Raw genomic sequence first — 25135 nt, 5'->3', positions numbered from 1 at the left:
AGATTAAGTAGACTTCATTTGTGACGAGAGCCCAAACTCAGCAAAAGCTTAGCTTGGAATCTGAAATGGAGATGATGTCAGTGTAGAGGGCAAATCAGTAATGTGATAACAGTTTGGATCTGAAACATCAGACGTGGAAATCGGAGTTGTGATGGACTCTGTATCCTCCCAGTCCCAGTTTCTTGGCTGACACGTGAGATTCTTCGGAGGCCTGAAGGTAAACGCCAACCTGGGCAGTCGAGACTTATCGAATAATGAACCGAATACAAATCCTCCTTTTAATAGACTTTATTTAGAAAAAGTAGAATAAAAAACAGTGTGTACACCTTTAAAAATAGCACAGGTACAGACATATTCAACAAGAAATACAGGCACTTCCACGTAGAAATAGCATTTCTAGACAAACATGCACACGCACACTGTATTTGCCAAAAGGGGGCTCCCTTATGGAACAGGACGTCCTGAATGTGCCAAGAAAAGCACTTTTTAAGCCAGCGAGCCATTCCAGCGTGATTTTGCTTCACCGGGAGTACGTTTGCAGCTTTTGCTCTATTCTCGAAAAAGACGAACCTAAAATAAAATGTGTCTGTGCAGCACAAGCATTCACTGGTCAAGCAATGATTTTCAGCTTTGTGTAATTACCGATGTGTGGCTGTTGGAAAAAACAAAACAAAAAAAACACCCCCTCAAAGAGCTGTTCCAATAAAATGCAGCTCGGCACAAAAGAAAAAGTACATATTGAGCAACAGAAGAAAGTTCTCAGTAAAACAGAACAGGGAAGTGTGAAAGGGAAGGAAAGCTGGGTAAGCACTGCATGTACCATACCTAGCACCGAGTGTCACAATATGATGTGTTGCAATAAGGTGTACGCTGTCTGGATTCTCTGGAAATTCAAGAGGAAAGAGCCAACTCTCACACTCACACAGACGTGCACATAGAAGTACATCGCTGACATCATTACGTGTGCATTTGCAAACATGTGAATTCACAGTTCCTCACACAGACCGACAGAAAAACCCTCACAGACGTCAGCACGGAGGAAATAAATAACAGACCCGTATCGCCGACGTTTCACAAGCGGTTGGGATAAAGGGAAGTGACATCGTGGCACACACCTCTAAATGGGAACTGATGCTAACTGAAACAATGACAATAACAGAAGGAGGACAAAACAGGATGCTGGTCAGATGAAAGAGCCCGAAATGTCAGACAGCCTACAGACTGTTGTCGCCTTGCAATCTTAACAGCCAACACCAGTCTGATAAGCTATCTGACAGGCCGAGAGTGTGACGGACATGCCTGAGACGTATGCATGTACAGAACGACAACAATGAAAGGGGGGGGAGAAAAAAAAGGAAAAGAGAAAGAGCCCTAATGCTACTTACCACGACAGGAGAAAGGAGATGTGAATGTTCTGACTGGAGCCGGTGCAGAGCGCAGGCTTCAGCTCGCTCAACAGTGCCCCTCTGTTTCGAATCTACTCGAGTGATTCGTCTCCTGGCTCCGTGACTCGGGCAGTGCAACGAGTTCATTCGAGGGTTCAGCTGAGGTAACGGCACAGACGCTTTTCACTGTGCACTTGAGGTTTTTTTTTCCCCCGCTGCTTGTGCCTGCTCTAGCACCCGCTGCGCTCAGTCCAGCGTAGCACAACAGCGGTACAGAGAAGAAATAGCACATTTCACTGGCAATTACTGAAAAAAGGAAGATACCGCGGACACCGAGAGCCAACTGTCGTTATCCAGCGAGTAAAAAAAGAAAGAAAGAGAAAAATGTGATGGAAGCGCTTTTGCTTTAAGAGCTGCTCGCGTAATATCAAACACGAGCCTGGCGTCCTCGTGCGGGAGAAGAGGGCTTTAAAAAAGAAGACAAAGAAGAACATCTGACATCATAACAGAGATCGTCTCTAAGTGTGAGGGATCGGCGGCTATCGCTCCGACTCCCCGGCTGTGAGTGGAGCGCAGTCTGCTTTAATCCATAAAAGAAAAAAACAAAAAAGGAGAGCAACAAATGTGGCAGCCATGCCAACACGACCTACTATCTCCGTCTTGCTCTCAGTCTCACACACAGGCACGCGCACAGTTGTAGATCTGATTCAATATACGGCTGCATCTGGTAAAGTAGCCCCGGGCTGAGTCATGCGCTCTCTTCCTGGAAGCAGAACAATAAGGGCAGACAAAGGGACCAGCGGGTGATTCATGGCTGATTTATCATTTCTCTCCAAAAGTACTACAGAGCGCTTTACTGTACACACAAAAGAAGTAGTTGTCTAAAGCACCATTTACAACTGGAACCATCTATTAACATCTCTACTACAATTAACTTGGAGCTCAACAATATTTAGAAATAAGAAGAGTTACCATTGCCTGACACCGAGCTACAGTCCAGCATAAATACAGGATTCCTACGAGGCTGGCAGAGATACACAATAAGTCATTGTTTCTTAACCAAATAAAACAACAAACTCTGTGCTGGTTTTATAAGATACCATTGCAACGATGCTAGCTTATTCAGATTAGACAAATCCAGTGGAATAAACACCAGTGGAATAAACAGTGCAGCTTAAGGCCTACTGGGGAGAATTATCACGTGGAGCTCCTAAAAGCACCAACATTAATGCAGTTTCCACGCGCTCACATGCAGCCCAGCAAACACCTACCAAATGCAAAGCTTTTAAAAACAAGCAAATAGAAGTCCAAGTCGCTAATACCACAAGAGAGAAACCAGATGGGGCTCATATTTCCCTAAATACACAGCGGGGGATCAGCCAGGAGGAAGAGCAGATAGGAGGGAAGGAGTGGTAGCAGCCTGGAGGTGATGGACCGATTTGATCTCGAGCCAGCCTTCACTCCGCCTTGCTCTCCGAATACTTCTCCTGCCGTTTGCGCTTGGCGTAGCTCTGAGCCATGGAGTTGACAATGGAGCAGACAAAGAAGCATACCATGATGACCACAACCTTCTCAAAGAGCCACGACAGCCAGCTCTCCTCCTGCCAGGAACCACAGAGAGAACAGAAGAGAGAGGAGCTCTGTCAGTAAGCTCCAGAACAAGCCCCTCTTTGCCCCACACACTGCTCTCCCTTCTGCTCCTGATGCTGTAGGCTAGGTGGGGATCCAGCTCCATGTGCAGGACAGATAGAGATCGGGGGTAATAAAACACGCGGCAGCCCCCACCGTCCTCCCTCTTAACGCCCCCGCTGACCCCAGCCTGCAGCCTGCCTCCACCAAGCTAAATTGCCTCGTTTCTACCCTGTAACTGCTGAAGGCTCAAGTTACAAGAAAAAAGGAACATTGTTCTAGAAATGCCTTAATCTGTCCTTGTGCAACTCAACGTCGATCCTTTCCTCCTCCTTCCTAGAATTCAAAGGAAAAATATTTTCACTCAATCACTTGAATCACACAGAACGGGAGAAAAGTGGGAAATAAAGAGCCGGAGGAACAAAGTTTTCAAAGACAAATAAGCTACAACTGGCTCTTTTTCCCCCCAGATGGGGGTTTTGATGGATTGTCACTAGCGGAGGGGGTGGGCGCCCCGCTCCACAGTCAGTGCCGGGTTCAGGCGGGGCACTGAGTGCAAGTGTTTGTGTGTGACACATAGGGGAGGGACCACGCTCGGACGCACTCTCCCAATTGGTAAGATCGAGCATGAGTCAGCAGTGCTACAGTAGTACACTTCAATACAGCAAGTGAAGCCAGACCCCAAACTGGCCCCTCTCCCCCCTCTTTCTCCTCCCTGAACTCAAGCCCGCCCAGCCCGCCCTAAGCTACTTTGTCATTCTAGCCCTAAACAGGCCCGTGTCATTTCTACAGATTACAATGCACACACAACTTTGGATTATGAAATAATGATTTTTTAAATGAATAAAAAGTCAAGTAAAACAGGTGCGCACATTAGAGAAAATGGGTTAGGCATAAGTGGAGGGAAAGGGAACAAAAAAGGTTGGAGAAAGTGGGGTGCGTTCCACTTTTTGTTAGGCTGCAAACATGAATGAATAGAAGCTGGGCACTGAGGCCCCTTGTACTTACAGCTGGGATCCCCTCTCCAGTGAGATGGTGCAGCTTGGCCTTCTGGGCCTCCAAGTACTCCCTGAAGGGCTTCTGCAGTGCCGCACCCAGCAGTGGAACAGATCTGTTTCCACCAACAGGGGTGTGGGGGTTGGTGGTGTTGGTGGAGGAGGAGGAGGAAAAAGAGTGGGGGGAGGGGGGTGTAGAGAGAGAAAGACAGAGGTAGAGGGTGGAGGGGGGATGCATTGGGGAAAGAACAGGGAGGGGGTGGGGTTGCGGGGCACAAATCACATCACATCATTGTTACTCACCAGCCCAAGGGCAGCAACAAAGGGAGGCACGCTGTCCTGTCTCCTGTACAGTGTCGGCCTCGCCTGCTTCCTCTCTCCGAGAAGAGAGAAAGACGGAGAGCAGCGAGTGCGATCCCTTCATTGCTCATCCCCCCCCCACACAGAGAAAAACAGACTACCACAGCTGTAAAAATAAAATAAAAACCCCAAAAAAACAGCAGCACTCGGAAACAAACTGAAAATTTTAAAAATCAAAACAAAAGGAAAAAACAGATTAAAACAGCTGAAGTAAAGTTGGCCGGCTCGCAGTCGGCAGCTGCGGCAGCAGTAGTCACCCACATTCTCCCACTCCGCTGTCTCTCTCCTCACACACACACTTCCCCTCCTCTCGCTCACACACACACACACACACACATCGGTGAACTCGTTCAACTCCCCTGCAGTGCCTCCTCTGCCGCTGCAGCGAGGAGAAATGAATGACTTCTCAGAACTCTCACATTTATCGCAGGCGGTTCCTGTAAGAACTGGTTTCAGCCAATTAATGAGGAAGTGAGTCGTACCCACGCTGTGTCATCACTGGCTGAGACCTGGGGGATGGCCCACAGGGGGAGGGAACTCCAGTAAGACGGCCCATATTAGGAAAACCCTTTACAAGGTTTAGCCACCAACTACAAGATACTACTGAACCCCCTTCCCTCTCTCTTTGTCACACACACACACACACACACACACACACACACACACACACACACACACACACACGAAAAGAAAAAAAAGACGTGAGAGGCTGCAGAGAATGCCCTAGAATAGCAAATCAGTGGCCCATCCCTTGGCTGGAGTTAGTGATTAATCACTGAACAAATACATACTAAAGACCTTTACTTCTTCTGTTTTGTAGCTACACATCGTCAGCTACATCCTCTGAGCTTTCGTTTCAAAGCATTCCCTCTGCTCCACTTCTGTCTTTTGTTCGTACTGGGAAGGCATCTTCAAAGCTCAGAGACCCATCAAAGATTTTCAGACAGGTTTGCGTGGGCAGTCATGTCACATACGGTTGAGTTTATCGCTGATAACTTTCTCTGAAGGAGGCTTGTCATTTCCGTCCCTCCCTACCTCCACGCACGTACAAACGCACACAATCTACACACACCTATCTGCTATCTGAGGGTGAGAAAAAAAGAGAAAAGATTGTGTTAAATGATTGAGTTAACAACGAGGAAGCCTTTTAGTAATGATTAACTTTATAACGGGTAATGGATATCCTACACGTGAATGGTTACAAAGCAGACAGGAAGTCTAACAGATGGATCACGCTTTAAATTACACAACAGAAAATGCAAAGGACACACACTATCAAAAATCTTTTTGGAGGGAAACAAAGCCTCTGCTATTCCCATCCCCCATGTCACAAAATTCCTCTTACATTCTCACTCTCTCTCACTCACACACACACACACACACACACACACACACACACACACACACACACACACACACACACACACACACACACACACAATCTTACCAAACTTATTTAAAATATAAAACCTGGTTGAGACGCTGAATCTGAGCACAACAACTAGAAAACACAGGAGTTAAAAGCAAATAAAAGTAAACACGCAAGAACAAAGAAGGAAAGAAACAGTTTTCAGAAATGGCGGGCGAATCATCTCCTACACGATGAGCAACACTGAGTCATGAGCCAGGGCAAATCCACCAACAAAGAAGCTCAAAGCTTCAGTCTAAAACAAGAATTTAATGCCAGAGTGAGGACGCTCTCTTCGTCTTCCCATTAAATATCAAGTGACTTTGTGTTTTTTGGGGAATATATTTTCACTTTCCGACACAAGGTGCTGAGAAATTGTTGGATTTAAGAATTCCTACTGTAAGTGTGTTTGTAATTTACCTGTGAGTGTGTGTGAGTGTGTGCAACAAGTGTAGAAGATTAATGACCTTCTGATACCTAAAATAAATGAAAGATTTGTGTCACCTGTGCATGAATTATATACATGTTAGCCAAAGTTGTGAAAGTTGCATTTAGAGATGTTTAAATGAGTTAAATTGGCGAAAAACAGCAAAAGGATTAAATGTGGCAAAGAATGAGCCTGAACAAACTTTAGCAGCAGCTTTGCTGAAATTCTGCGAGCAGTGAAGAGTAAAAGAAAACTCAGAAGCACTGAGGCCTCGAACAATGAGCAAATAATGTAATTTAAAAAAACAAAAACTACCTAATACACTTTTTTATGAGTCTCAGTTTTACATTAAAAGCTCCTGTCAATTTATTATATCGAGTAGAAAATGCTCATTAAAACTGTTGGCCATGTCTACATTTTCTGCTCACCTTTATTTAGTAAAAATATTAGTAAAACTGCATGTCAGCAATAATTCAGCTCATTAAACTATAAAATACCTCAAGTTGTTGTATTTTATTCAAATAATCAGCTTTAACATGTGAACAATAAAATGATAGATTTGTCCATCAGCTTGTCATCATGTAATCATCTGTGTGTTCACGTTCAGAGACATCGAACAGCAGTGACACGTTTATAAAACGAACAAAACAAAAATGAAACAGAAGACGGCACTTTTGTTACTTTATTCTTCTAAAGAAAAATTGTGTATTATTAAGTCCTAAAATGTAGGTGCTTTTTCAATCATAGAAGGCTCCATGCATGAACACCAGCAACAATAATTAGAATTAAATTGTTTCCCTTCAAAAAAATAAAAAATAAAGGCTTTCAGTAATTTGGGCTTTAAATTTAAAGTTTGTTTTGTGTGTTATGTGGATATATTCACACAGCAGCTGCTGTTCATACACCAGCACAAATGAAGGCAGAGTATTCTTATATCTAAATCATCAGCTTATTAACAATCAGCATCAAACAGTTTCCATTTAGTCAACTGAGTAAATACATCCTTTCATAAGTTATTATAATACAGCAGTAAATACTAAATATGTAAAAGAATTAAATTCATTTATTATCATCTGTGTTGTGAACTTTTGACAATAAGAGGCGCAGCAGGAGGAATGCATGAAAGCTCCACTGTACAATATTTTATTCATCAGCTGAAAGAAAATCCACATTTGGAAATGTCCTGCATGCGATCAGAGTTCAAGACTTAAATGTTTGGAGCTCTTATATGATACGAGTTTAAACAAAACTATTACTTTGCTGCCTTTATTTCAAGAATGCTTTTAATCAAGCTGTGCACAAGCTGATCAGTATTTCTGACCGTGAAGAGCTCGTCCAGAGATACAGGAGAAACCAGGGCACCGCCATCCTCTCACAAAACCACTAAACCAAATCACTTTTTCCATTTTTCCAAATACTTGTGAGTGCGGTCACACTGTGCATCTGTGTAAAATAAACACATGGACAAAAGGCAAAACACTGACAATCAGAGTGTTTGGTAAAATCCAACAGTGCTGCCCTTTACAAACTCAGTTTTAGGTTAGAACATCAAACACCAGTCGAGGTACCAATTTCATTCTGGGGGAAAAGCCACTGCCATCACCGTCCACACACACTTCTTCATCTGTTTCAATTATTTAAAAATTCAATGACTTAAAAAGAACATTTTTATAATTCTGCTGAAGCAGGTAAAAATTATATTAATGCTAAATGTTAGAAAAATAATGGAGAGTAAAAGAAAACAGAATAACGTTTTCTGTCTCTGAAGTGCATCAAGAAAATCTTTATTTAATCCTCACACCTGGAAAAACGAAGGAATGTGGGTGACGCACAAAACTTGTTTGCTGGATTACATGAACATTGAAATTATTCACCGCATCAAATATGCAAATTTAACAAAAAACCACATGTGTGCTCAACTTGTCATCACTTTCAGTTGCACTAAACCTGTAACAACCTGCGACGTGTCTGTTCTTTAACTGTGAACAAGGTGCAGCCTGATCAATAATCAGGAAAGAAAGGATGGGGGGGAAAGAGGCTCTGAGAAAACAAGGAAACCCCCACGTCTCTCAAGCTTCCTGCAGCCGATTCATTCTGCTGGGTTCATTTTAGCAGCCCAATCTCAGCCTCTTTTAAATTGTCTTTAATAAACTATCATTTACTCCTTCTGTTCAAAGAGCAATATGTTCTAATGCTGCAAAGGGAAAAGAGACAAAAACAGACAAAAGAAAGAGAAACAACCCCCCCTCCCCACACCCACATTCCACTGGCAGTGAGTCACAGGTGACCTTTGACATGTATGCCCCTTCCATAGGCCGCCACCTCCAAAGGCAGTTGAACACAGATCCTCTTAAAATGTACAATTTGTGTTCTTAATGCTAATTTAATTCCAAGCACACACACAATGACAAGCAGGCACACACGTGCCCGGCGTCCAGGAAGAGGAAGATAGAGAACAAGGGCTCACATGACAGCCAAACCCTGGCCAGGTCCAACGGGTTACAACACCAGCACAACAACTGGCTTAGGCAATCGCTGGTGTTACCCAATGCTGCACAGGGCCACAGTTCACACCTAACATAACAGCGCCGACGCTGCGAGAAGCACAGCGTGGATAGGTGGTGCGCTAACCTGAGGCACTCTGACCTCTTCGTCTCTCTTCGAAACACTGACACTGCAAATTTCTCGTTAAATCGGCTTTCGTGGCTTACACGCCTCAATAAATTGCTACTGTTCCAACTGAACTTTATTAAGTGTTGGAATAACGGAATTAGGGGAGGAGTGCGATTCATTTAATAGTCGGGAAAATTTCGATTCACGTGCAAATGTTGTAAGGTAATCTGTGTGTGCCTGTGGGTGCGTGTCTATTCCTCCTCCAGTTCGACCGGGCTTTTTCCCAATGACTTCACCACTAAAGCATGGAGCCCACTCCTGGACGGAGATCCCCCTGCCCAGGGTGTTTATCACATCCCTGCTCTGCAGCCATCTGTGGCAGCCAGCACACATACATACACCTACATATACAGAAGCATAGACTCGTGTTCTCCTCTCCGCAGAGCTGCCAGGAAATTAGGGGGACCAGTTATAGCTTTCTATTATTCCTCCCACATGAAACACTGCTGTAGTCCCTGTGACCACCCACCCACCCCAGGTTCAGGTCAGCGTGCCTACACAAACTCTCTTGGTGTTGGGGATGTATGGAGTTGCTGGGGCACCGGGTAACCAGGCCTGGACCGCGGGGTTATTCAGTGAGTCAGACTTGACTGAGACGCATCCAGACAAGTCAAACTGTTCAGGCTACAGCAGCAGATGCATGAGAAGATGAGAGATGTAGGTGTCTCCATCTAACCTGTGATGTCAGGCTTGTGGGGACGGTTGTGTAGCGGGATCTATAATGACATTATTTCCTATGAGACGACACCTAGCTCTTACAAGTGAGTTACAAATGGGAAACTCTGTTTAAGAAAACCCTCAAAAATACCAGAGTGGGGAAATGAATCTGTCACACCGCGCTAGGTTTACGTGAAGAACAGAAACTCTCCAAGGTCACATATTTATGAGACAATCATCAGTCAAAGCAGCTCATCAGTCGCTGAGTAGCAAGGTATATGTGTGTACAGTACACTGGGGAACTATACAGTGCCTCTGTGGTGTGTCATATATGTGAAATGCTAGTAGTTTGTAACCACACAGGTTAGTAGCTACCTGCTAAAAGCCACAGGATGCTATATAGCTTCCGCTTCAAAACTATACGTTGCGAGAGTGAAAGTTTTAGCAAATGAGATGTATTGTTGTCATCCAGGTAAGGAAATCCCAAAAGTTTGAGAAGATGGAGTGTTTTTGTAACAATGTTTCATTTCATTTATTTATAAAGTACATTTAATAACAACAGAGAACTAAACAATAACTTTAGCAACATCAAACAGGTAAGAAAATTCAAATAAAAAGTTGGTAACTCTCGTACGGTATAGAAAGGGAAAAACGTGGAGAGGTAGATCGCTCCACATTTTCGGCGCCACAACCGCAAATGTCCGATCCCCTCTATGAACCACTCTAGACGTGTTAGTTAAGGAGCCAATGATGTTTGTACAAGACAAACGACATCACCAGCAAAACAGGAAAAAGCACCGTGAAAGCATCCAGATCATTATTTTCTGACGATGCGCCCTCGAGGTTGTGGTCAGAGACGGAAAGTGAAGCTCTTATGAACGTTTGCCACGCTTTTCTATTCTTGAACAAACACACGCACACTACATTAACGTTGAATGTGACTGTAATTTAGTCCCCAGATTTGCAAAAATGACACTGTACAAGTGCATTTTTGGTATACTTGAAATTTGATTGTACATATTTATTTGTGTTGTCACATTTAAAATGAGTCGTTTCCCTGGTTTTCAGTCTGAGGTCTTAAAAACACCCAAACCTGGACAATAAAGCTATTTTTCACAGCGGTGATCGTTCAGATAGAACTATCAGAAACAACCCTCTGCAGTCTGTCCTCCCATTACTTAGGCTGATGTGAGATGATGCGTCTGTTTTGACTGAGGTGTGACGGATGAGCGGCTGGGAGTACGAGGGTCCTGGACGTCTGCTCAGCTGGCCTCTGACTCAGGTCCTGTCTGGCATGACTCCTTTCACAGACACATCCTCATGACATGACATGGTGAAATTACAGCACACATTAAAATGTTTACAGGATTTACAAAACAATACACTTCCCAGTAGACGATGCTGATTAAGAGCTGGAGGTCACGTTGTGTTCCCCTGATAAATGAGCCGCTCTAAAAGTGAATCAATGGCGTACTGTTTCCTAAAACAACATGCGGGCCACTTGCCACCCTGATGAATACATTAGTAATAGTAGGGATGATTTGGTGAGTGTGGAGCATGTGCGGTGAACGACTCGGCATTAAAAGAATCAGCCGAACGGAGCAGGAAGTCCTGCCACACACACACATGATGCCTCAGAGGCTCATAATATGACACCAGACCTGCAGCACATATGACCTCTCCCCACACACACACACACACACACACACACACACACACACACACACACACACACACACACACACACACACACACACTAAGCAATGCTATATTTCCATTCAGATCAGATCTTTGGAGTACCTCAGTGTGCCATTAATGGCAAAAACCGGCCTGCAGGACCTACAGTCTTGAGCGACAGATTATTATTTTACATGGCTGTACTAAGACCTTTGGACTTCTCTGCTCCTGCCGCTGTTTCCCTGTCAGGTGCAAATCTGGGTAATCAGAAGTGAAGATTAAAAAAATAAATTAAAAAAAGCCACACATTAAATTTAATGATGGCGTATAAAAGGACAGTTGCCACCACACCACCGCTCAGTCTCGCTGTCTCGCCCCGGCTGATCGCATCATGAATGCGTTTGGGTGAATAGGCCTGGCAGTGGAAAGACTGATCAATGCCATCTTTGTCAGTACAGTTCTCAGGTGACCAACAGAGCCAGTGACTCATAGTATTGAAAATACTCCCTTCCTGCACTTTGGGTTAACAGGAAGACTTTGCTCATATGCTCAATAAGGGCTATTTATAGGTGCAGTGAGGTGAGATGACAGTTCACCATTTTCTACACGTTCAAGGTCCAAAACATCACAGCAAAACATGCAGTTCAATGCGCTCTTCTTTCTAAAATTGCAAGAAATCTCACTGCCACAATTGGATACCTTCTGCTTCAATCAGACTAATGCGGTGCCAGATGATTCAATCCCTTCCTGCCTGCGAGTGCACCATAGCTACCTTTACGCCAGACACCCCGTCATTCAGTACGAAACCACACAAACCTAGTTTCTATATGAACGAGGCGCGAGTGTTCAACGCAAGTGAAATTCAGTGGAAACAAGCAGTAACAGACCTTAAACACCAGAAGTTGAGTATGTGTGCATAAATAACTGCCCTTCTGTGAACACCCAGAATAGTTTGATTTGCATGGTTCTCAGTAACTTCTCCAGCAGCCACAGCTTGGTTGTTTTATAGTTAACGTCCACGGGAAGCTGCGCTGACCCTGCACTCAAGAGGAAACTGAATCTAAACGGTTCCTCACAAGCGACTGAGTCTCACTTCCATCACTTTGCCATTTTCAAATACGTTGGTCGTGTTTGCTTAGAAGGATTTTTTTTGTCACAAAACAAAAAGTAAATGCTGAAAATAATCTGAGACATAATCCAGCTGAGTTTACCGACTCATTGTTATTCCACCAAGAGTACCTAATACATTACAATCGTAGCACAACACTGCATGTAAATGCAAAGCCTAACTTGAAATGCTCCTCTATGATTCAACGAGTGGTTCCCACTATCACCCACCGGCCTGCTCTGACCTGTGCCTCCTCCTCCCGAGCAGGGCTGCATGCTGGGATCTCCCAATGCCTTATGCAGCAGAAACAGCCATGTGGAGGCCCATTGTGCTGGTAATCGACTCATGTCTTAGAGATGGACTCGCATGGAAATAGGTGCATTCTTATGAAGACGTGCTGGGGTTCCCCGTGGCCTCAGCACACCGGTTTCTACAGCACAACCTATTCAGGTCTCGACTCCTCTCTGCATGTCAATGGTTTTCTCTCAGAGTCTGACAAAGACTACCCTTCCCTTCATCCATGGCTATGAAGGAATTGTCGAGCTCCATACAAAACAACCTACTGCTGACTTTGTGAAGAACAGGGTGTGAAGTCAGAAGATGAGATAATATGAAACAAATTTCTCATCTGGCGTTTAGAGAAAGTTCATCCAGTTCCACCACAGGGACCAGTGACAAGCATAAACACAACTGGATCGCTGCAGTTTGTCTTCCAATTAGAGAAAGCGTCTTTTACGCCCTGTCCAGTTATCGGTTACAAATTGTTGATGAAGAAATGGCACGAATCAGAGTAAACTGTTCACCGAACACTTACAAAAGATCAACGAGAGGATGGAAAACTTGGATTCAAACACAGGAAAGCTCCCTGTTCCACTGCCACATGTGCTGGGTGATTTTGAGCTGCTGCTGAGATAAGAGAACGGAGAAAAGGAGGAACAGACACAGAGTCCAGGTGTTACACGAAGCCTAGAATCAGGGTGTTTCCCACTCTGTCAGAAAGTCACTTCTAGCAAGTTTAAAACAAACAAACAAAAAACTCCTGAATTAGGAAAATTTTGACATCAGAAAATCTGCAAAAAATGTGCAAGGATGTGAAAAATGAGCCTTTTAATTAAGAACAGGAGCACTATGTACTTAACGTGAGTCTGCAGAATTTCCTCCTGACCTAAACGACTGTCCACACGGCTCATCGTGCAGAGCAGACATCTGAACATTAGTCACAGGATGAAAGAAACCTAGCAAGTCTGATCAGGCCCTCAGCCTGTCTGACCTGGTTATCTGCTTCTTTTATCAGCCCTGAAGGCATCTGAGGAGGGTTTTATTCTGACTCTGTTGCACTTCAAAGCAAAACTATCTTCATCATTACCCTGCTGCTACTGACAGAAACCTGTGGATGTAGCCTTGAATGCTCGGCTCAGCAGGATAAGAGTGAAAACTATCTGCCAGAAAACTGTTTCAACAATAATGAAGGAGTAATAGACCAGGTTTGACCTGTCTGACCTTTTCCCCAAACAGCAGTTAGAGAAACGGCTGAAAAAGAAAGAAATTCACTGAATAGTTGAAATGAAAAATTATTTTTCCAACAAACGTAAATACTCAAAAGGAACAGCAGAAAAGCAAACGTGTAATGGCATTTTAATCATTTATATTTTGTGCACATTCTTAAAAATAAATAAATAGATAGACAAATAAATAAATAAATAGATAAATAAATAAATAAATAAATAAATAAATAAATAAATAAATAGATAAATAAATAAATAGACAACTGTACTTTATTTGTACTTAATTGTATTTTTGTATTTCCTTCATATATCTGTACCTGAGCTGAGGTGACGCAAAAATTTCCCCGTTGTGGGATCAATAAAGTCTTATCTTATCTTACAAATAAATAAATAAATAAATAGACAAATAAATAAATAAATAAATAAATAGACAAATAAATAGATAAATAAATAAATAAATAAAGGCACATTTTATTTCTAGCCAGTAGATAAACGAAGGAAAAACTGAAGTTGGTCATTTTTTGGTTGAGAGGTAATAAAAATTCCTGTTGACAGTTTTAGAGCCTCGTGATCCTCTTATGAAACTGAATTTCAGTCAATGAATTTCAACACTTTCCATTTGTCATTCACAGAAAAACGACTTCCCTGTTTTAAACTGATCGCAGACGACCGAAAACTAAAACATCTTTAAAAAGAAGCTCATTCAAAACTCGATTATGACGGTCAGCAGAGAGCACGCCAAAACTCTCGTCTTCAAACACATTTTACAAACAAAAAGAGGTGCACACACACACACACACACACACACACACACACACACACACACACACACACACACACACACACACACACACACACACACACACACTTTTGTTCTTATCACCAAAAATGCACATTTTGACTATTGTGAAACTAGAGGCTTTTTCGCACTGCAGTAAATGTTTCAGGGAATTCACCTGGTTCATTGTTATTTTAATAACAGCCATGCTCGGATTCACCGGCACTGAAAAATGTTCCACTCTGTCAGAAAGCTAAATACTGGAATTGAACCTTTATCAACTTCAGTATAAATCCAAAAGAAGAGGTCAAATAAAAACACTCTGATACGTGGCAATAAAATCAGTTTACCAGGTGTAAAAATAAAATAAGTGACGTGTAGAAAAAGGCTTGAGGTGCTGCACCCAGAGAGACTGCAGCCACTGATTCTGCGTCGTCTGTGTGCACATGCCAGCGAGCTCACCTAGAGCAGGAAATGACTTGTATTGTATTATGTCATGTGAGGATGAAATCACTAGAGCCAAAGTCCAACGGTCATTCACCCACTAAGGCTGGCACCGGAGTCAAACCAAAACAAAGACACATATTAAGAATCCGAAATCACGACGCGAGCGACGGCGAACCCCACGTCCAGAGTGCGTTTCACTGAAAGTATTTTGGGGACGTGGCTGTCAATCAACTTTTGAAGTCTGATCATGTCAAGTCAGAATTTCACTGTTTACATGAACAGAAAAGAAATGTAAGAAATCAGCTTTCAGAGCAACAGGTCAGCTTTGAAAGATTCAATATTAGCAGGGGGAGGAAATTTTGGAGAATAGAATAGAATAGAATAGAATAGAATGCTATTATTGTCACTATACAGTTGTACAATGAGATACAGAGCATCTCCAAAGCAGTGCAAATAATATATAAAAGGTCCAAATAAAAAAAGTAAATATGTAAATAGTGTTATGTAGGAGCTCAGGTCTGTCTGCCGACCACCAGATACTGAACGCGACACATGGAGTAGTGTGACTTTGTTTTGTTTTGAGAAAAAGGGCATCCAGAGGATAAATGGTTGAGTTTGTGTGAGTGTGTGCACACCGTGCAAGCGCACAGCAGGTGGGGGCAACTGCAGATTTGGTGCGTGGAAAGATGCACAGTTATTTGAAAGCACCTCCACAGTTAATGTGGCAGAGCGCTGGTGCAGAAAGGGTTCAATTGGAAACGCTGTCACCCATTCATAAGGTGACGTGTGACTGAGAGCGAGAGCAGCATCGAGAATCAGAGGTGAGGATAGAAAGGGCTCGGCGAGGAAGGAAGCCGACGGTTGACAAGTTGTAATGAGTGAAACTTCCTTTAGAGAAGAAGCGAGTCAGACTGAAACCGGTCAGGAACCAATGATCTGCTGCCTTCAGTCTGCAGTTCAATGAACAGTGACTGCTAGCAGCCACATGTCTTTCACAATTCACGCTACAAATTACACACACACACACACACACACACACACACACACACACACACACACACACACACACACACTTAATTAGTCTGTATAAAAACTAAAAACACAGTGAAAAAACACTTTGACTGCAGACGTCCAGGCTCACAGCAGACACACAGTAAATGTACAAAACAACAATAAGAGTGAGGAAGAGAGCTGATGCAACCTGACCTCCTCCTTTCAGCATGTGTGTGAGTGCACCTACGGGTGTGTGCGTGTAATATAAATGGCACTCCCACCAGCAGGTGTGTCGGTTTCCAGCTGCAAGCCCCCGTATCGCTACAAGGACACCCATCACGGCCCCCGCCAGCACCCACTCCCAACTCAAGGATCTTTCAGCTTCATCGTGGCCTTAATTTCAAGAAGCCCGTATTTACTGTGTGGTTCATTTTTACAGGATGTCCACTGCACAGATAAAACCTGTCTCTCCAACCTCCTCCAGAAACTCAGCATTTCCTCCACACAGGGTTGCAGGTCAATCAACCCCTGGCACCGTCAGCTCGCACATGAAAGGCCTCCTCGTACCAGCAGCAGCTCTCTATGATCACGCAGACACACGGGAAGCAAAACATGTGATAAACCAGGGACGAGGTTTCTGCCATAGTCAAGAGCTCATTGTGAAGCAGTCAGAACATGTTCATGCTCATAGTCATCATCCAGTGGAAAAATCCAGGCCCTTAATCAGCACACAGACTGTCAGAGCAGAGCGAGGAGCGAGGGGCGAGGGGCGAGGGGGCGAGGAGCGAGTCCCTCAGAGCCACTGTACACAGCGTCTGTCAGGACCTCCGAGAGCAGGAGGCCCACTTGACACAGTGGGGCCTAAATGCCCCATCGCCACCCAAAAAGTCCCTCATTCATCACGCTCTGCATTCACTCTTTGGTGCGTAGTAGTACTTTTGGTGACCAAACAGCTGCGCACACACACACACACACACACACACACACACACACACACACACACACACACCCGGTGAGGGTTACTCACCCGATTAGGGAGACCATCTGCTCCACTATGTGCTTACTGAAGGTGATGATCACAAACAGTTTCTGTATGACAAAGAAGCACACGGAGGAAGAACACGTTAGTCGTTGAAGCGTGAGGTCAGCAATAGCGGGAAAAGCAGTAAAACATTATAGTTTGACCGGTGATCCTTTAATACCTCCTTTCTCACACAAACACTCACTACTCAGTTTCCCCAGTCATGTGTGTCACACAACCAAAAAGGTTTGGTGTGAAAGCAGAAACAAAGGGCAAGAAATCAGAGCCCGCGACACACGTCAGCGTATCACCTCGGCTGCCGTTAGAACAGCCGGTGTGTAACGTGCACACTGACAGAGACATGGAGAATCAGATGTGTCGTGGCTCCACAGGGGCCTGCATCCGGCTCCTGTCCAGGTCCTGCTTAGTCACCAGCACAGAGGCGACAAACAGGCGACTGCCGGTCATTCCAGCTTTGGTGCTGGTGGGAGGGGCATGCAGACAATAATTGACCACTAATTTTTCAAGGTCCTTCAGTTATTGTCTGTTAGTGTGTTCTTCTAAAAGCGCATGTGTTTGTTTGATCCACGAACCTCTCGCCTGCCTTCACCATGAGGAAGACTACAGCAGCCGAGCCGTCATTACAAACTCGTGTTGTGCAGCAAAGGATCGTTCAAACCCACAGAAACAGTTTGCAGAAGACACTAAATATATACTGAAAATTATAGAGAAATACACCAGCATTTTCTATATCAGGGGCAAGAACAGCGCCGTCAATTTAAATAAGAACAATTTAAAAAACACAGTCACAATTTGCAGTGATGTAAAGTGTGCTGACCAACACAACACTTGGAAGTCGCACTATTCACCTCCAACACCATTTGGAAAATATAAATGTGCTGACAAAACCACGGGAAATACACAAAGTGCAAACATTTGATAGGTGAATACAATTTTTTAAAAACGTGATCAGCTGAGCCAGCTGCACTTAGACTCAGTGCTCAGCTCGGAGCATCACAGGAGGAGAAACTGAACAAATGACAGGCTCGCAGTCAAAATGTTACATGTTGCAAAAATAAATACACAACTATGTATAAACTGAAACTTTGTATCTGACACAAAACAAACAGCAAAAACTCAAAATCTTACCAAGTAAATTTGTCTCATTTCTCAGCTACAGAGTAACGTTTCACTCAGATATGTCCACTCGTGTTTTTTCCACACTGCCGCTTGGATCACTTGTTTCATTGGCAGATTTGTTTGACTAGAAATGAGACAAATAGACTTGGTAAGATCTGGAGTTTGTGACAGTTACAGAAATTATTTAACCTGAACTGAGGCGTTTGTGCCCCCACAGCTGACAGTTGATCTGTTCTCCCACACATAGCATTGATGAGCGCACACACACACACACACACACACACACACACACACACACACACACACACACACACAGGAAAGCTGAGTGACGTCTGCTCTCACACGCCTGAAACGCTGAACTCTGCCCGTTCCAGTGCAAATGAACCTTACAGGCACACAAACATGGGACAAGCAGCTCGTCTGATGGGAAGCAGCCATGTTTCACGTACATGCATGTTCTGACAACTGTTTTCAGAATACTTTAATATTTGCCATGTGACCATCACAAACACACGTTCCTCCGCTGCGTCCCACAGCCACCGACGCTAACCTCTCACACCTGAAGCTCAATGAGCAGGAAGCAGAAATAAGACGCGAATGAAGAGAACACACCTGAGCACAGGTACAACCCCAGATTTTGAAGCGCGCACACACACACACACACACGCACACACACGTACGTACAAACACGCGCGCGCGCACACACACGCGCGCGCGCACACACACACACACACGCGCACACACACACACACACACACACACACACACACACACACAGAGCCTTAAAATCCCCCTTTGTCACCTGCTCGGCCGTCTCGTAACACTTCTTGTTTTCTGCACAAAGACGTTAAACTCAGATCATTTGCATGAGAAACAAACTTTCAGAACAATTAAAGCGAGCAGCTCCAGGGGGGCCTGCAGAGGGGGGGGGTCCTTCTTTACGTGACACAGAGGGCCACACCTCTGTCAGCGGGGGGCCCCTGGGAGCCGGGTGTAATCTAGCACTCTGTGTGTGAGTGTTCCTGCCGTGCCCTCCTTTACCCCCCACAGATGTTTATCTGCTGGTGCTCACCGAGTCACACAGCTGCTGTGGAAATGTTTCCCGTGTTTTTAACCCGTCTGTGTCACAGTGAGCAAATTCCTGCGTTTGGTTAGAAAACAAGTCGATCCCCCGACGGTGATCGCAGACATGCCACAAATTCCTGGAAGCAAACTGAGGATTTTCCAGGATTAGAACAAGTATTTGGGAAGTCTCCTACCTACAGCTCCTTATTCAACAATGCAGGACGAAGCTGCTTCCCCCTATAGCTTTGGACCATCTACACACACTACAGGCTCTGTGCTGCTGCAGCTGCACTCACAAAATGGTTGACTCCCCCCTGCTTGGCTGCACAAAATGGCCTCCTCACTCCGGAGCCGACTCCAGAGCAGTCACTGCATCAGTGCGACTATCTCATGCATTTGTCCCCATTAAAGACGCACTTGCATCTCTGCGACGCTTTGTTTCAGCACAGAATCGAACATTTCACACACACAGATGTGACGCTGCGCATTCACACAGCTCTCTTCTATTATTCTATTTCTATGAGCCACAGAGATCCACGGGGCTTTTTAATGTCGCTTACCTGAATGTGCATTTTGATGAGCGCCTTTCCGATCAGTGTTGCACCAAAAAAAGTCCAGAAGGGGACCAAAAAGTGTCCGCATGTTATTCCTGCCAGGTCGAACAGGGGATTGGGAATCTGAGGGAAATCAGAAGCACGATCAAAGTCAAGAAAAGCATCCGTGTGTGTTTAGTGTGGACGTCTGCAGAATAAGGAGGATTATTTTATGGCGTTTTATTACAGAAAGAATCGAAATAAGCTTGTGTGGGACTTACAGAGGCGCAGGCTAAAATCCCAAAGAATCCCACTTTCTGGATCAGTTTCTGTACGCCGACTTTCGCCCGGGAGGAGAAGTCCTAAAAAAAAAAAAGAGAGAAAAATGTGCAAATAAATCACCTCCACAGATTTGTTCATTTACACACTGTTAATGAACCGAAGGCTGATGTCAGATCTACAGGCCAGTTTCTTTTAACTCAAAGGTAAAACAGTCAAATTAAATCATTTCCTAATTATCAGCGTTGATTTTAAAAATCAGATCTCACAATGTCTTTAAAATACTTCATTCCGATTCAGTGATAATCATCCTGATCACTGCTGCTTTCTTCAGTTTCCTTTTACTTGCTGGTAAAATTCATTTGAAATGAGAAGAAGCTGAAGTTTCAGGGAATTTGTTTTTGAAGCAGAACAAATTTCACAGTTGTGAGAAACAAACGGCTGCAGCGCTGCTTCCAACGAGCTTTTTAACAACTGCTCGGAAAACTGTTCAAATGTCACATTCACTTGTATTTTTATTTTTATTCCTATTTATTCTATTTATCCCCTTCGTATATTTTATTTATATTGTCTCTGTATTTATATATATGTGTGTGTGTATATAACTCTGTAACTTCTGTCGGTGCTGTGCTTTTTTGGAAATCGAATTTCCCAGAGGAACCCACCCGAGGGATTAATAAAGTTCTATCTTATCTCTTATCTTATCTTATTTAAAAAACGGATGCATTTAGATCTTAAAATCAGAGCCTTGCTTTAGTCATTTCTCCTCTTTATAATTCAGTGTTGGTGCAGCAGAGATCAACCTTCTGCCTTTTTTTAATCTAAAAACAAAAACAGCGTCCAGCGAAACGAAAAATGAGATAATTCCTGATTTTTCTCGTCTCTGCTGATTTCTACACGAGTTCAAACAAGCTGCAACAGGAACATTTTCTACCTGCTGCAAATGTGTTTCTACAGAAACACAGCAAATCCTCCAAAATTAGGATTTTAGTAGAGCAGACTTAATGCTCGGAGCTGTCTTTACCTCTCAAATCAGTTTTTAGTTTCCAAACACTCAAAAATCACAGAGCCTTCTAAAACCTGCACTTAGGATGGTTTTATATTTAATATTTCCATGAGCATAATTCTCACTCATACACTTTAATCAAAATAAATGTAAAAACTCTACAAAGGAGAATTTTGTTGTATTGCTTATTTAAAAGCTTGACTGGGGAAAGGTGGGTTTAAAGATTTAGATGAGCTTTGGCTGCTGTAAATATGGATTTTTATCATATGAAAATTCATTTAATTACAAAACTGAATAAACTGGTTTGTCGTGCTTGCACTTTACCTACAGCACAACTTCTTAATTCCTTTGTGAAAATGTGAGAAGACAACAGACGTGTTATTCCAGTGACTAATTCTTCGTTGCTGCTGGTCTCGCTCGGCCCCACTGACATCTCCACAAAAGCCTCTTTTCACAGCAATGAGACAGGTTTGACCTCGATGTGTTTTCTGGGAAGAGAAGCTCTGTTTGGATTTTACTTGAACTACTTCTGGGAAAACTGTGAATTTAAAAGGAAACCTCAGATGCAGGACGGCACAATAATATGCAGCTAAACGTTTCTACAATCAGCATTTCTACAACATCCACATCTGTGAAAATTTACATTTTCAAAAGAAATTGCGACTGACAGCCAAACACAAACAGCAATATAACAGCTGGTAAAATTACTGCTTTTAAGTCGATTTTTAATATTTTCATCTTTTGGTTTTAGAAAATAAAGTCTGCTTTCTGTCTTTATTATTTCCACATTTTCTCAGCTTCTCAAACTCGTTGCACCAAAATAATATTTGTTTATAAATCAGTGTAATTGTTGTCATAGATGGGGGATGTAAACACGTAACACTTACAGGCTCTACATATATTAATTATGTCAATTACTGGCTGAGAGCGATATGGATGTAAATAGATATTTTTTCTAAGAGTATTTGATTAGTTTGAAATATCAGGCTGCTGTGTGTTATATATAAATCTGTGTGTGTGTGTCACAGAGGTTGTCTTTGTGATTTTTAGATTCAACTCCTTTGATATCTGTGGGAAAATTAAAAACACTTCTTTACAGTGAGCGAGCCCTCGAGCTGCTCGTATGGACAAAATTATTTCGGTTTCAAACCACTAATTCCTGTAAAGACAAATAATTCCTGAACAAAACAAATGACACATTTAGAACCTTCCTCAGGTTATTAAATGCATATTTCACAGTCAAATTTTCATTCGATCTGTGTTAAATGTTTGTGAACTTTATTTTCTTTTAGCAAAAACATTTTTTCCTCACCTGAAAAAAACAAAACAAAAATCAACCAAATTTATCTGAAAAGAGGAATTTTATCAGATGAAAAGGCTAAAAATTGGGTTTATTTTTTGAAAGCAAGGCCTCAGTTTGTGAAACACAGCAGCTTCAAAATTGAGGGGTGGGGGGGCCTGCAATAGATGATCATACCTAATATGGTCAACAAAACCAGTACAGTGCTGATGACATTCTTTACTGGGTGCAACCCAACAGACGGGAAATTTGAGAGACATGGGAGGTCGCCTAATAAGGTGGTGGAGGGGGGAGCGAACGGACACGCAATCTGATTGGTTCACAGTTTGAATTTCTGCCTCTGCTGATGTCCAATCATGAACCCCGGAGTTTTAATTCTAGCCTGTGTGTGTGTGTGTGTGTGTGTGTGTGTGTGTGTGTGTGTGTGTGTGTGTGTGTGTGTGAGAGAGAGAGAGAGAAATGCTCAGCTGGTGGGAGACAGGGGGAAGGAAGGAATGTGTACGGCTGGTTTATAGCTGAACTGCTGACGACCGTGTCTGGATACCTGACATCTGTGGCTGTTAATGCATCCTACAGTGCCGCTGGGCGCCGCACACACGCAGCCTCGAGTCCCGTTCATTCACCATATCTTGACGCACGCATTGTTTACATTAGGTGCTGTTAGGTGTTAGGTGTGCACTACCAGAGTATATATCAGTGTGAACAGAGGGTCCCTTAGGAGGTGAGGAGAGGCTGTGACACTGATTTACTGTAGCACAACTATGGACACAACTCTGTTTCTGGACCAGGGAAGTGCCCGTCTTTGTTGTTGGCAGCTTATTAACAACACATACAGCGTCCTCCGACCTGCCAGGCTGGCTTAGCAGCGGTGACATCTGCTGAGATGGTGTCAGGGTGCAGCGTCATGAAAGGAGGGAGCTTTGGTTCCAGCTTTGGCTGCTCAGCACAAATCTTTACTCAGCAACCTTCAGTCACCACACAAGGACACAAAACCACATTTGATTTGTTACTCGAGATGATCCGACCAGTCAAGTCCTCGTTTAAGAACCAAATTATAGGCGAGTCAGACGCCTCTTTTCACAGGTTTCGGTCTGTAATGTTTTATGAACATTTACATTTTACAGCCTTAAGATGATTTGACCAGTGAATATATTGTGGATGATTTGCAGATAATTCAAGCAGGTGGCCAAATAAAAAGAAACTCCTCAAACGTAAGGACTCAGCTGCACTCAGTTCAAGCTGGTTTGAGTCTGTTTACTTTTTTGAATTAGATATCGAAAGGAGAGAGCATTATATAATAAGAATAATATTATAATATACTGGATCGCTCCATTGTTTTTAGTGAACATGGTCTGACGTCCTGCGGACTTTTCATTGTGGAAAAGTCGACGAAGCGATCACTTTGTTTTGACTTTTGAGGGACAGAGTTCAGATGGACAAAAAGCAGGCAGTGACCAGGCAATCTGCTCCATGTGGAAAATCAAAGTGTCACACAAGGAAAAATCTATGCATAGCCTATACACAAGTCAACACCCACGCACATTTTTTTCTTCTACATAGAAGACATCTCCAGAGCGCTCGCGAGCCCCCCGACATGAAGACGGCTAAAGTTCATCTCATTAACTCCTGACAAGCCTGCGCCCGCTCTGTCTGGCACAGGAAGTGAAGTGATTAAGGACTCTTGATGCAATCGAAGCTATAGTCGCCTTTCAAAAAAAACAAAAAAACCAAGAGGTACAAATTCAAATCTGTCCAATGGCACAACACACACACACACACGCACAAACACACACACACACACACACCCTGAGTCCACGTTGACAAATTCTTTAACAAGCTGTGGTTAAAGGGAAGCTGGTTTTACTCTGACTCACCCCCCTCCTTTCAAACAGTTTACTGGAAATAAAGAGGGAGGAGGAGGGAGGGGGCACTTTCAGAGAAGTCACGTGACAAGGCTGGGCAAACCACAGCACAGAGAGCCTTTGAGTGCAGTAGGCCAGGGGGGAAGGCAGGCATACGCCCAGCGCAGATGGCCCTGATTTGAGTTACAGGAGATAGGATCCTGGGAGTTGGCAATCAAGAATTCGCAGCCTGTTAACGCTTTCAATGCCAGACGAAGGAAAAAAAGCCCTTCAACAGGAAGTCATTTCTAATGAAGTTATAAGAGATCCAAGCCCAGCAGGATGTTCTGCTACGGTCCGTGTCAGTGCTGAGGATTCCTCTCTGGTGCTCTCACTCACACGGAGCTTGATTTAAGCAGGGAAAAAACTGATGTTCATGACATCAGCGTCTGGAGCCGTTAGAAAAGGCATGACTTCATTATTCTTCTGTTGAATGAATGAGGAAAAACCCAGAGTGCTTTGTTGCTGCGCATCACGTGCACTTGTGGCAGGAAGTTGGCACGTGCAGGGTGGGAGAAATACCAGCGGGTTTGAGTCAAAATGCTGGCACCTGAGAAACCTGTCTTACTGATGGGGGGTACAAAGCATCTTAGTCCGACTCTGCTGCCACAGGGGGGAGCGTGTGCTATTGTGTGTGTTTGGGGTTTTTGGGAGGCGGGTGGGGGGGTACGTATGTGGAACGGGGTAAGGGTTAGAGGGGGTCACTTCCTTCATGAAAAATTTAACCACTTCCTGTCTCATAAACAATGCAGTGATAGTTTGTCCCTTCCAGTCGCAGTGGAGTCGGTTTCCACCGCTGCCGTTAATGCTCAGCTGGTAATATATCATTTAAAAAAGCTATTCCACAG

The 25135-nt window shown here is 43.6% G+C and overlaps 1 protein-coding gene across 4 annotated transcripts in view; it reads right to left on the bottom strand.

The window, feature by feature from the left end:
* Positions 1–273: 273 nt before the first annotated feature.
* Positions 274–25135, bottom strand: part of LOC146565187 (vacuole membrane protein 1-like) — a 51568-nt gene continuing 26706 nt past the window's right edge. For all 4 annotated transcript variants that reach the window (XM_085288133.1, XM_085288135.1, XM_085288134.1 and 1 more), the window contains 5 exons: positions 20083–20163; positions 19829–19945; positions 17070–17131; positions 4023–4125; positions 274–2986 (listed from right to left, as the gene is read on the bottom strand). In XM_085288133.1, the coding sequence (XP_085144259.1) occupies positions 2843–2986; positions 4023–4125; positions 17070–17131; positions 19829–19945; positions 20083–20163 (507 nt within the window). In that variant the 3' untranslated portion in view covers positions 274–2842. The remainder of the gene's footprint in view (positions 2987–4022; positions 4126–17069; positions 17132–19828; positions 19946–20082; positions 20164–25135) is intronic.

This window comes from Mchenga conophoros, linkage group LG10 (assembly GCF_057382185.1).
Source record: "Mchenga conophoros isolate Kocher_MC1m ecotype Shallow Benthic linkage group LG10, M_conophoros_male_GT1.1, whole genome shotgun sequence".
Classification (NCBI taxonomy): Eukaryota; Metazoa; Chordata; class Actinopteri; order Cichliformes; family Cichlidae; genus Mchenga; species Mchenga conophoros.
Note: the sequence above shows the minus strand (reverse complement) of the source record. Positions and strands in the feature narration are given on the sequence as shown.